The sequence below is a fragment of the Pholcus phalangioides genome, unplaced genomic scaffold, assembly GCF_987345545.1.
Source record: "Pholcus phalangioides strain wild (caught in Gottingen) unplaced genomic scaffold, Ppha-v1.0 ptg000004l_1, whole genome shotgun sequence".
NCBI classification, from domain to species: Eukaryota; Metazoa; Arthropoda; class Arachnida; order Araneae; family Pholcidae; genus Pholcus; species Pholcus phalangioides.
Genome location: NW_028301597.1, coordinates 21,715,966 through 21,729,630, shown reverse-complemented (window position 1 = coordinate 21,729,630; position 13,665 = coordinate 21,715,966). Strand labels below are relative to the sequence as shown.

The window sequence follows — 13,665 nt, the reverse complement described above, 5'->3', positions numbered from 1 at the left end:
GATGCGAACAAACAAATAAAACTACATGTTTCAGTGCTTTCTCAAATATTTTATCGAACCTTTTCCGGCAAAAAGCCTCGAGCTAAGAAATTTCTCCTCTAAGGAAACGAGAAAACCGCGCAATAGTAACGGGAGAAAAACATTTTCACAACCAACCTTTTATACTGATTCTGAAAACATGCATCTGCATCGATATCGACTCTATGACTACAGTATTTTATGGAATAAAACCCACCAAGCAGTAAAAATGAGCGTGGCAACATACGCTGAGAAGAAACAAATAAAACTGCAACACTTTTGCAAAGGAATTCCAAGGAATACGATGAAATTTTAAACGTGTGCAACATCATGTTCTCTCTAAACATGCGATCTTTATCTCGAAACCTTCAAGTGTTTAACGTGTCCGATTAACAGGATGATATCTTTGTTAAAATTTATGAGATAGAACGGAAAAAGATGAATTGAGAAGGTTTTTTTCCCCCCTCCCAGCTGCCCTACCTCATATATATATATATATATATATATATATATATATATATATATATATATATATATATATATATATACAGTGGAATCCCGTTATAACGAACGCCAAGAGACCGGAGGAATCACTTCGTTAAAACGAAATTTCGTTATAAAGGAATTCCAGGTTACCTAGCTAGTTCCTATGTAAACTTATTTGGAGGATTAGAAAAGTGTTCGTTAAAACGAGATTTTTACTATAACGGTATTTGTTAATACGAGATTCTACTGTATATTTGAAGTAATAGAGCTGCTTGAAATGTCAGGCTAACTCATCCACCATCTTTGAGCAAAAATCTGTGATGTCAGCATTATCGTTATAGCCAAACGCTGTTCCCTATCCTGTTTTTCCTCTACAGATTTCCAAGATATCACTTTGAGAGGCAAACCTGTTCTTTGGTGGTAGGATGTCGAAAATGTACGATGAGCCATTCTTTTTTTATAGGCGCCTTATGTGGCACAATAGACTGACGATTTGGCCTTCAGGAGATAGATGTAATGTCAAAGCCATGCTGACAAGTCTCCTATGACGCCAGTCACATAATTCATCACGAGTACGCACCGCACGGCACAACCATCACTGAGGAGTACTAAGAAGAGGCCCTACGTCGCAATTGGCAGCTCCATCACGATTAATGCAGTAGCATTGCTCAAGTATTTCCTGCCATTTTGTCGAGTCGAAAGCAAAAATTTGACAAGGGGAGCTCACTTACACTTTCTCCCTCATCGGCGGTCTGCCTTCGACTCCGCTTCTGCAGGCGGGAAAAAATGCAAGCACGCACTAGGATTGCCTGCCTGCATACGTGCGCCACACAAACCACGCTTCCCTAGCTTCATTGGTTCGCGCACGAAAAATTATGGTCGGATAGTTTTTGAGCAAACCACGTATATGCCAATTTATGCTTCGAATCGGTATGAACAATATATACTAAACTTATCTGGGAAGTCGTATGGGAACCATGGACAGGCAAGGAAGCAGCGAGTGCTAAAAAGAAGTCCCGTTTTTTAGAAAAAAGTGATAAAAAAAAAAAAAGGAACGATTGAACATTTTTGAAGCAATTATGTAGGAAAGGAACAAAGAGTTGTCACGTTTTACCGATACCCGTTAACCATACGTCCCATTTGACAAAACGTGATTTTTTTCGGATAGAGTTATCGTTTGGTTAATGTTATCAGAGATCCCCGAGTCCCGATGTGATCACATTAAGTGGCGTGGACCGTATGTATATATAGCTCTCCGAGACCGTCCATCCCTTTCGGAAAGAGCGCAAACCATCCCAAGATGGTCTCTCTGGGCGGTCAGTGGTCATGTCTGTCTGTATGTATATATATATATTATAATTAAAAATTATTAAAATTTTTGGGAAACAGTTTCACAACTGATGATTAAATTTTAATAGTTTATTATCCTGTGTCAATATTGATGATTAAGTTGCAATTTTGTAGTCATTTTACGGTTTTAGGATAGATTAATTGGATAACTCGAGTTTTTTACCCAGTGACTTTAGACTTCGAATTAACCATAATCTCGACTGTATATCAATATTCTCATATGTGCCCACCAAGACTGACCATGGCCCTCGCTCTGTCTCCAGAGGAGATATAAGTGATGTTATAAATGTGGCCCACCGAGCTCTCTGATAACGCGTGTAGTATAGCTGAATGGCTCGTCGGCCTGAGAAAATTGTGAAGTGTGACCCACGCGGTGCCAATGATTGTAAGCATCTGTTCTTTTAAGGTTTTGATATATAAGATCAGCTCGTCGTAACATGATGCCGCTATTTTCCTTCGTTTGTGTGCTAAAATATTTGCGTACAAGAGGTAAATTGCATGCAAATATATGCAATTTAATACGCAAAAAAAAAAAGAAAAAAGAACTGAGATGCGTAAAATGTAGAAATTTTGAATTTATCAGGCACAGAAGCACAGTTTTAGATAGCATATAAAATTGATGATAAATAGACCAATTTAATTGTTTCCATATTTTTCACTTGATTATAGAAATTTTAAAGGAACCTAAATTAAATCATTGATTTGTGTCCTTAAAAAAAGCACTAAGCTGGTGATTAGATGCATTCTTAATCTGTTACTTTGCATATACTTTCTTAGCTACAGTATTTTTTTTACCTTTTTCGCGTGAAGCTCTCTCTTGTAAAGAAGCTCGTCGAATTCTTCAAGATCTTCATGACGGATAAAGTTTCTTATTTCTGACATCAGCTTGTACTAAAAAAATATGTATATGTATAAGGTCAAAGAAGTGAACTGGAATATATACTCTTGGTGTTATTAAGCAACTTGATGTGCGTAAAGCAACAAAATAGCGATGCTAAAGAATCATCAATCAATATATCGATCTATTTGTTTGACTTTCGTGCATTTTCTTACACTTTTCTTTCACTAAATCGTAAGCCAATGAACTTTTATGATGTAGATTTCATCGGAAATCTTTACTGGAGTACACGAATGAGAGTCATATCATTAGCTTTTCAACATTAGAACCAACTCTATTGATTTCTTTGTGAAGCTCCGATGTCTCTGCTACTCCGGAGTTTTATACAATAAGGTTCCACAATAAACTGCTTTGAACTCAGCTTTGAAAGAACCGCTGTTACGAGTATGATTCATATGCCAATGATATAAGAAAAAATAATAATTTTATTATACATGAAAGTTGATCAAATGAAGTTCATTCGACCAACGAAAAGGTATTGTCGTCAGTGGATTGAAAAATCCAGCTTATTGCAGTAGCCTAGTCATTTTCCAATGCTTTCGGCTGATTGGAAAATTATCTTGTACAGAGTGGTTAAAAATGCAACTGACACTACTCTGATGTATGTAGCGCACATTCTGATGAAACTTAGTATATATGGACCATGAGGAAAAGAAAGATTTAATAAAAAATAGTTTTAATAAACCAAGTTTCAACGCTATGCTTCTTCCACGACGGGCACTACATGGGTCGGAGTAATGTCAGTATAATTAAGATCAGTAGCGTAAGTTTACTTATGCTGCCACTACTCCGACCAATGTAGCGCCCGTTGAGGAGGACGTATTTCATTGAAACTTGGTATATACGTTATTTAGACCGCAGGAGGGGGGGGGGAATAACTATGATAAAAAAGCGCCACTTTTTCATCTGGTGGTCAAAAATCTAACTATTTTTTTAATTTTTCTTTACCCCTTGGTCCATATATCCTATATATCAAGTTTCATCAAAATATCTCCATCAGAATAGGCACTACATACGTCTGAATAGTGTCAGTTTATTTATAACCACCCTGTACTTTCTAATCAGCCTGATATACTGGGTGGACGAGAAGTCTTCGACACATTTTTAAAAATTATCATTAAATAAACTTTTGATACAAAAAATATGTGCGGTTTGCATTTAAATACTTCTCATGGCCTATACTTTCTTTATAAATTAAAAAAAGTTCAAAATTATCACTTACATGTCGTATTTTATAAAACGAAAAACTCGACATAATACACCTACTACATAAAAAATTCGTAACTACTGTTTATGACACTTGAGCTCAAGCTAAAAAAAGGCGCTCATATTGAAATGCGATAGTTTTATGCAACGCAAGTAATACTTCTAATTAGAAGAAGTTTTCAAATAACGTATAGTACTCAGATATATCGTTTATGCTGCAAGGGGTTGCATAGTTATTAAAATTTAAAAAAAAAAAATCATGTTTTATACAGTCCTCGTGTGCTTCCAAAACCCAATTAGAAAGCTGTTGCCATGTCTCTCCTGATGCCTCAAGAAAAAAATTCCTTGTTTCTAAGTGCAATATTTTTTGAGTTAGTCGAATTCGACAAAATGGGGAAGTTGAGAAAAAAACAGCTCTAAATGCGGAAAAACTATTTCACTCGCATTTAACGTTGTTTTTCCCCAAATTTCCTCCGTTTAAGAATATCTCAATGAATATTGCACTTAGAAACGTGGAATATTTTTTGTTGGCATCTCAGGAGAGACAGGGCAACAACTTTCTAACTCGGTTTTTGAGCCTAACGTGTTGGTATGAAAAGTTAATCTTTTTTATTTTTATAACTATACAACCACCAACCCTTTGAAACATGAATGACATATTTGAATACTACACGCTATTTGTGGAAACCTTTTCTAATTGGAAATATACCTCTAGGATCAACGGTTCATCAGTAAAATGCCATAACCCCCCCCCCCCCCCGTTTGCTAGGCACTCTTGTATATATATATTATTTATGCAAGGATGACGTCACTCTCCGCTACCATACGAAGGACTTTAACAACTGGCCGTCTATCTAATGTCTCTTATGTCTATCTAACTATATCACTTACATGTATTTCCTATTTATTTATTTTGGGAATTTCTCTTTTTTTTTTATACCAATGGTAACTCAGGACGGATAATTATTAAGAGTAACCTCGGAATGTCACGAGCACAACGGAAATCTGACCACTGATTACACAGGAATGATAATTAGTAAGCGATTACTCAAATCGATAATTACAAAATGAAAAGAGTTTTTTTTAACTGCTTCAATTTCACAGGAAAATGAATATGTGTTTGTGATTATTTAAATAATCACGCACGACCTTCGTCTTGCCAAATGAAATAAATTTAATCAGTATTACTTATGTTTTCCTACTTTCGCTTGGGAATATGCATTAATTAAAGGTCCTCTCGAATATATACTTATTTTTTTTGTATCGTGATTTACAATTGATTCTTTTTCATTGGCTTGCTTCGATTGGGCGTATTCGGAAAGTAAAGTATCCTTGAGGTTCTTGTAGGTGCGTTCAGTTGCGTCCGTGGATTGAAGTAGCAGTTTCGCTAGCTTCAGTTTGTCTGGGCCAAGCGTGCTGATGATGAGATGGAACTTCGTGAGATCATCTACGATCTTGTGAATGAAGAACAAGGGATGTGCGCTGCTGAAGAAGAGTTCAGGTTCGCGGCTCCAGGAAGGTGGCAGTTTCACACTCGTCGCCATGACAGTAGGAAACGGCGGAATGGAAATTGAGCAGAAGAGAGTTCGGGATCGGCCGGGTCACCAATTGTTGTAGAAGGAATGAGGCAACACTTTCTTCACAATTCAAACATAATTAAACATTTATTATACAACTAACCCAACAGAATCTACAAGAGCGTATTACATTGATACGCGTGACTGTCTGGTTTGAGCGGCAAACGCGTCTAGTTCGTCCATCGCGCAGGCGCACTTTTCCCTATTACGCGGACAGTGCGATCCAGTGGTGGACGCTGTCGCCACACACTGTCATTTTATTATTTAAATTGAAATGAAATTCAAATTTTTTAATTTTTACTTTTTATTTCAACCACAAAATTAAACACATAAAGACTCATTAACAAAAGAGGCAATAGACACGGACAATATCCACTATAAGACCAACCAGTAAGTATTATTGATACTATACATGATAATTCACACATTTATTGTATCATTATATCGGGATACAATCGTAAAATTTTTTATTATATCGGAGTCCGACTATATAATAAGTCAATGAATAGTCTAGTATTTATCACTCATACTAGACTCGTTCGAAATTTTTTTTTTCATATTTATTAAATTCACAAATTACACTCTAGCATAATCACAGGTAAAGGCGACAAATTTCAAATATTTATCAAACTTTACAAGTACACTTGGTTACTGTGCATAATCTCCAGTAACAGTGATAAATTTATTAAACTTACCAAGATGATTGGTAAATATGCAATAACCGATTTATCACATTGACCGTAACATAGATACTAAATATTTTAGACATATATATTTTAACATGTACACAAAACATTTTAGATATGCTATAAATTTATTCAGTTTTCATAACGACCAATAAATAGTCGTTAAATCCATGCGATGATCCAGAGATTGATGGGCGATCGTCTCCCCCAGGAGCCAAAAAATGAGGGGGAAAATTTAAATTTTCCGTAAAATAAGGATGATTCGACGGATCTAATGGTATCTGCTCCGGCTTTATTAGCAGCTGATGATGTGAGCCCTCCACTCATTTCGACGCTGAATACGTCTGCCTCAGCTCCATTCCGAGCTGGAGATATCTCCCTCCTGCTCATTCCCCTGCTGAAGGTATCTGTCTCCGTTCATTCGCAGCTGGAGATGTCCACCTCTGCTTCATTCGAAGTTGATAGTGTCTGCTTGATTTCATTCGCAGCTGATAGTGTCTGCTCGATTTCATTCGCAGCTGATAGTGTCTGCTCGATTTCATTCGCAGCTGATAATGTCTGCTCCAATTCCTTTTGTAACTGAATATATCTACCTCGACTATATATACATTCGCAGCTGGAGATACTTGCCTCGATTTCATTCTAGGCTGGAGATATGTCTGCCTCAACTCCATTCAATATTGAAGATGCCAGCTTCCGCTTCATTTGTAGCTGGAGATAAAGCCTTGGCTTTACTTGCATCTGCAGATGTCTGCCTCGGCTCATATCAGAAATTGACTCCCCCCCCCCCCGAAGAGCCGAAAATGAGGGAGGGATACATCTGTCCCTTAAAATACGGGACGATTCAACGAACCTGAACCAAATCATCCTAGATCCGCACCTGGTTAAAATACGACCACCGTTTTTTTTCAAAATCGACTTGAAAATTTTATTTCATGTTTCGGAAAGTGAACTGCAAATTCGTAAATGATCGACGAAATGGACGTCTTTTAAGAGGAGGTTTCGGTTAAAGATGTTTCGATCGTACTTTCATATATTCTTGATCACAATATCAATAAGAGTGCAAAGATTCTTAAGGTTGCGAGGTGGCGATCGATTCACGTCCAGTAAGTTGAGGAGGAACAATGACCAATATCGGTCGAATCCATATTTTTATCTCGTTCAACTACACAGGTAATATAATGCGCTCAAATGTTCGGCGGTGAATACATCTCGACATGAACCAAACATAACTTTAGGGTTTTTTTTCTGTAGATAAGAGTTGGGAGTTACTTTTTTCTTAAAGCTTTCGGCAGCTGTTGAGAATCACATCGTTAATTTGAGGTGAGTATTGATTAGCGATAAAACATCATCTCGAAATGTATATATACAGCCTACTGTACTAGATTTCTTTTATACGATATCATGAGCTGTTTCTTTTTCTGTGTTTTCCTGTCATTAACGTTCCACAAATAAGATCGATGATTTCCCCCCCCCCCTCGTAGTTATCGGAAATTTTTGCTTCCATGTGACATTTTTAGTAACGTCTTCTTTATATGTCAGTTGACTTTATTAGAAGATTTAACCCGTTCATGCCAGAGCCTTATATACGGAAAACTGAGACTCGAACACCGGTCTCTCGTATGCTCAGGGAGGGAATGTTTTCATCTGCTTTCATAGCCTACTGGTAGAGCAGTTATACGAGAGACTGGGGGTTGAGTTCCCGTGATATCATAGACGAATTTTCCTTTCGTAAACATCAATATCTCTTCATATGGCCAGTTTTCCGTATGTATTATATTAACAAGTAGAGAGAACATCTTTCTCTACATATACAGAGCCTTTACGTAGTTTAATTTTGGAATATTTTGTTTGAAAGTATCAATTAAGAATTAGATTTATCAAATTCACTAAAAGTGAGAGTGGGTTTCGTGTGATAAATCCTACGTAAATGTGATTGAAAAATACTCAATTGATCCAAGTGATGAAAAAGTTGTAAATATTCAACCTTGCAATATATAAATTATTGCATATTATATATATCATATGATTATATATATCATATAATCTAACATGACTGAACATGTTGGAACATGGATAAACCTATCTGATCTTGGGGTTTTTTTCCTGGCTCTCTGTAAACAATGAATATTGCAAAAAAAGTTTATCTTGACAAAAGAAATTACCATAGAACAGTAAATATTACGCCCAGTTCATCTAACATACAAGAAATTTTTTTCCCTCATGAATTTTGTGGTTGATATCTCTAAACGAAAGGATCAGAAAAGGAAATAACAGAAAAAAATGTAGAAAATCAATTCAAATCTTAATTCGGCCGGTAAAAGGTTATATTACCCCGTGATCACAAATGAAATATTTCATCCAAACGTCAGTGAAATGAATTCAATCCAGGGAGAGAGAGAGAGTTCTCTGTTTTTTTTTCCTTCCCTATTTACTTTCTTATAAATAAATAAATAAAACCAGTTCCATCTTTTTTTTTTTGTACGCGTGGGGCCCATCAGGGCACGATTCAGGAAGGATGGGGGAGGGGTTGCTTCATGTTGCTGAGCGGCCTACATGATGTGTGTGACGAGTAAATATGTTAATCTTAAAGTAACAACTTGCACATTAACGTATTTACTCATTACATCACGCAGGTTTCGTGGACACGAAGCACCATGATGTTGAAATTCTGCATGAAATTCCTACTAGAGAGAAGTTCACTGAGCTCTTGGCAGGGGTACGGAGATCGAAATTACAAAAAAGAATGTTTGTTCACCTTAAATTTATTCAAAAAATTATTCTAATCAGTAGAAAGGGTTTCACTCCTGTATGAGAGTGGAGGCCCACAATATGACATGGAGGTCACAAGAAAAAAATTGATCCAAAGAGGGGTCATGGGCGAAAAAAGATTGAAAAACATTGTTTTAGAATAGACGTTTGGGAACAGAATAATCGCTCTAGAATGAATCGTACTTCTCATAGAAACAAGTTCTGCAAAATTCAGTTCTCTTGATGTCTAGACCGAGATTTCACTATAAAAGATTGATAAAAGATCCTTTTATAAAAAAACTTGAAAAATGCAACGAATAAGCGTATCGGTTACGTTCGAGTGAATGTAACCAATAAGCTTATTGATTGTTTTTCAAGTTTTGTAAAAGATCGTTTATAAATCTTTTATTGAGTAATCCCGATCTTAGCTTCAAACACAAAATGAAGAATTTAAGCAAACCTTTCTTTTTCCCAATATGGAATTTATTACCAATAGCTTAACAGTAAGATATGATAACATTTATCATTTCGTTCCATTTCCAGAGTCATCTCGTAATTGACATTGGATTGATTTAAAAACTGGATGTTATGAACCTCTGGCATTTTTGGTCCACACAAAACGATTCCTCCCATTCCTTCTTTCGTAATAATTCCACTGACCTGAAATGGTAACCCGAGAGTGAAGCAGAGTGACACTAAACTCGATTAGACGGCAGAGTAAACTCAGTCGAGAAGATTGGATATCATGTTGGTCGAATGATGGTCATTTAGTTACAACGACCTCAGAAAAATTTCTCCCGCAATCACGGGTACAGCATGTCCGTTCTCCACACACACACGCACGCGGACGTACTAAATGAATAAAGATCATGGAATTCGTCTCTCGTAGCTCTGAATCTTTTCCGTTGGCCGCTGGATTTTTATGTTGTCGTAAACCAGATTTCTTATCCGGCCATAAATAACTTCGGGCATGCTAGGGAAACAATTAAGTAACAAAAAAAACCCCCCGTTATCTGAAGTATAAATCTGGGATACTCGTCTCGGTTACACTTGCCTTATATATTTATGATCTTAAAACCCGTATAATCCTCATCAACTATTCGTTGACTATAATTTTTGGATAGATGCCTAGATAAAAATTGGAAAAAAAATTAAAAATAGCGGGAATCACAATTTTTTGGAGATTAAAATAAAAAGCTTTAATCTGAAGTGGGAAAATAATGTCATCAAGGATGATAAAAAATGATGAAATATAGCGTGATGCGCAAGACTATCTTGTACATAAAGTACTTTGAGTATACCGATAAGAAAACATACTGTATAATATGCAGAATATACAGTGTATATTCAGATGCGCAATGTATTATTCAGCTGATGTGATTTCTTTAACAAAAAATTCTATCGAAAATAAACATAAGCGATACTCTCACATATGAATCGATTCAGGATCAAACTATCAAATGAAACTTACTTTTTTTTAATGATTTGCACAATCGTGTCTACGCTAAGACTTAGTGTATTCGTAGGCACGATTGTGCAATCCACTTTGTAACTAAGTGGATTGCAAGTGCAAACATTTGTTAGCAATTGAATTTTTTGATGCATATACACACACAAAACGTAGATATAAATACAATAAAATTCAACCACAGAAAATATATATTTATGTATAATATAGAAAAAAGTTCTGTAATATATATATTTTTTCCTATGCATAGTTCAGATACGTCACCTAGGCGCACGGGCAGGAACGAATGGACCAAATGAAAACAGAAAGGGAAATGAGGGGGTAGGAGTCAAAACTGCTGTTGTTAGGAAAATAGAAAATATAATTCTTGATATGTCCTTGATAAATCGGAAACAAATTCAGGCAGAACGAATGACAGGGGTATTTAGAAATGTGACTATTTCTTGGTATGTGAGAAGGGCATAAAAGATGCATTCTTTAAGCAGGTGGTAGAGATCATTACGGCTATTTAGTTATTGCGAAACCGGGACACCACGTTTATTGGCAAAAAAAATCGGGATGTCCCAGAAAACTAGGACATATGGTCAGCCTATGTGGTTGTCACCGATAAATTTTTTGGTCAAAAGGAGTCGCGCTTCAAAAAGTTTACGCATCACTGTTCTAGAGTATGGATATCCAATCTTCGGCGTTTTCGGGCAACAGTGGAGGAAGAAAATGTGTTTTGAGCCGCATTGGGAGGGAATAAAAATGTTCTGGGTTCACACTCAAAATGCAACCGATAGCTGTTGAGAAGCCATCTACAGCCAATTTTACATTGTAATGTAAGTCGGGGAAAAAAACCCTTTATCCCTCTTCTTGTTCGTAAAACACTCGAAATCTCTCTGCGATTGGTTAAGAGTAAAATGTTTATTAATATGAGTCTGGAGTCGCTTGTTGAACCACATTGGTAGCTGTTCCGGCCGCGTGTGGCCCGTGGTCCGCTGGTTGGACACCCTTGTTCTATAGCAGGGGTGGTGACCAACCCGCGGCACGCGTGTCACAAGTGGCACGCCATGGTATCAGGAGTGGCAAGTGAAGGGTTTCTTTGGAAATTGAAGCAATTCTATGTGATTCTTTGATTCTCTTCAACAATATTTCTCTTGTGAACAATAGTCTTGTAGTCTTCAACTTATAGTTGTTATGGGGTGGGCCTTAACTATAATTGTGAGACAATTTTTACTCAATGTTTTATTCAAACGAAAACATGCCGAATAAAATGTATTAAATAGTGTGCAATAGATAAGGTTGGCCTCTCCTGTTCTACAGCCTTCTAGAAAATTCAGATTAAGTATAAAAATAAGAAACATACATTAATTTTATACGTGTTTTAATTATAATAATAATTAATATTTTGTTTCGGAAGAAAACAAGCTTTAATCTCGTACCTTTTCTGTCGTATCCAACAGTTTGAACAAGACGTTAACAAATGGCTCGAGTCCCATGTTGCCCAGTTCGTAATCTTTACAGTAATAGGATAAAGCTGAACGTTGGCTTTCGTTCAAATACTTGCAAGCCTTCCGTTCCAGTCTTGCATAGCCGCCCAACGACCTGTCGGGAACAACAAGGGGCGGCGCTGGTGCCTTCTGATTAAAAGGAAAAAAAAAAACAACCCATCAAACACACAGTAAGTGAAGGTAAAAATATGCAATGGTGTTTCAAGTTGTCGGGAATTAAACTATTTACTGTATATGTTACGGTAAATGTGACAAATCCTGTTATTATACATAATAATCAGTTATTCTGCATATACTTACCAATCGTCTTGATAAGTTTGATAAATTTATTACTTTTTTACCGGAGATTATGCATAATAACTACGTATCGGTAAATTTGATAAATACAGTACTTGAAATTTATCGCCTTCATCTGGCGATTAGGCATGATGCATAATATGATTATGCATTATACACTAGTGCAGGGGCGAACGCAGGATCAGCCTCCAAAAATTTTCTTTCCGAGAAATTTGGAGTTACCACCCCCAAGAAGGATTTAAATTAACAGAAATTCGTTAATATAGCACATAAAGTATTTCACTTTGATATTCCAATATTTTCACCGAAATATCAATTATTTTTCTAATTTTTGGTCAGCTTGGCGGTGGGAGGGGGGGGGCACGGGATCTCTTAGTACCCCCGCCCAGAGTACGCCTTTGCCCTAGGGTGAATTTGAAAAATATGAAAAAAATTACAAGTCAATCTAGTATGACTGATTATTCATCTCTGATGAATATAGTCATCAGATATAGTCAAGTAGATATTATCACTATATTCATCACAGTAATGATAACGAATTTTATTTTCGTACTCCAATATAATGATACAAGTAAGAATTATAATGCATAGTTTATCATAATTTAACATATTTACTAATGACGCGACGCTTCGGTATTATGCATAATCGTTGGTAAAAATAATGAATTTAGAGAAATTTCTCAAATTTACCGACGACGCCTGATACTATGCACAACCACCAGTAAAAGTGATTAATTTAGGGAAATTTATCAACATTACCAAAATGCACAGCAATTATGCATAATGACCTGTTGTTATGTATATTAACCGGATGTATCACATTTACCGTAGCTTATGTACCACTATGAAATCGATTTTCTGTGCGTGTGTGTATGTTCTCTACAATTTTAGACTGATCATCAGAAAATTTTAGGATTAGTATCAAACCGGATCAGACTTAAACGATAGGCTACTTTAAAAATTCGTCAGAGCCGGGCAAATGCCCGAAACAGATGGCAGACTGTTTCATTCTCATCTTTTCATTTTCATTCCATGAATTTCATTTTCATCTCTACAATATATTTAGCAATAACTGCTCAGTCTGAAAATAAAATCTTTCAATGAGTTTTCTGAAGATTTGTATTGTTTGCTTTTTCACTTCACGAAAAACGTGATTTCTCAAGAATTTTTCAAAATATCTCTAATATCTCGCTGTATTTTAAACAGCTCTGAAGCTGTGCAATGAACTAAAAACTAAGCAATATGCTCGAAACTTTTTCATGCACATGATTTTAAATTGAAAATGTCAAGCATTTTTTTTACGAAAAATGAGAGTTTTTTTTCACGTAAACAATCGTATCTTGAAATGTCTCCACACTATTACAAAACTTTTAGTTAATTGCACAAAGCATTTAAATCGTGTTTTTATACTCATGCGTAGTCGGTGTGATGAGTG

General features: G+C 36.2%; 1 protein-coding gene across 1 annotated transcript in view; it reads right to left on the bottom strand.

The window, feature by feature from the left end:
* Positions 1-13,665, bottom strand: part of dysc (whirlin protein dyschronic) — a 237,101-nt gene that overhangs the window by 118,636 nt on the left and 104,800 nt on the right. The window contains exons 6-7 of the mRNA XM_089231819.1: positions 11,865-12,062; positions 2,650-2,745 (exon numbers count right to left, since the gene is read on the bottom strand). Coding sequence (XP_089087945.1) covers positions 2,650-2,745; positions 11,865-12,062 — 294 coding nt within the window. The remainder of the gene's footprint in view (positions 1-2,649; positions 2,746-11,864; positions 12,063-13,665) is intronic.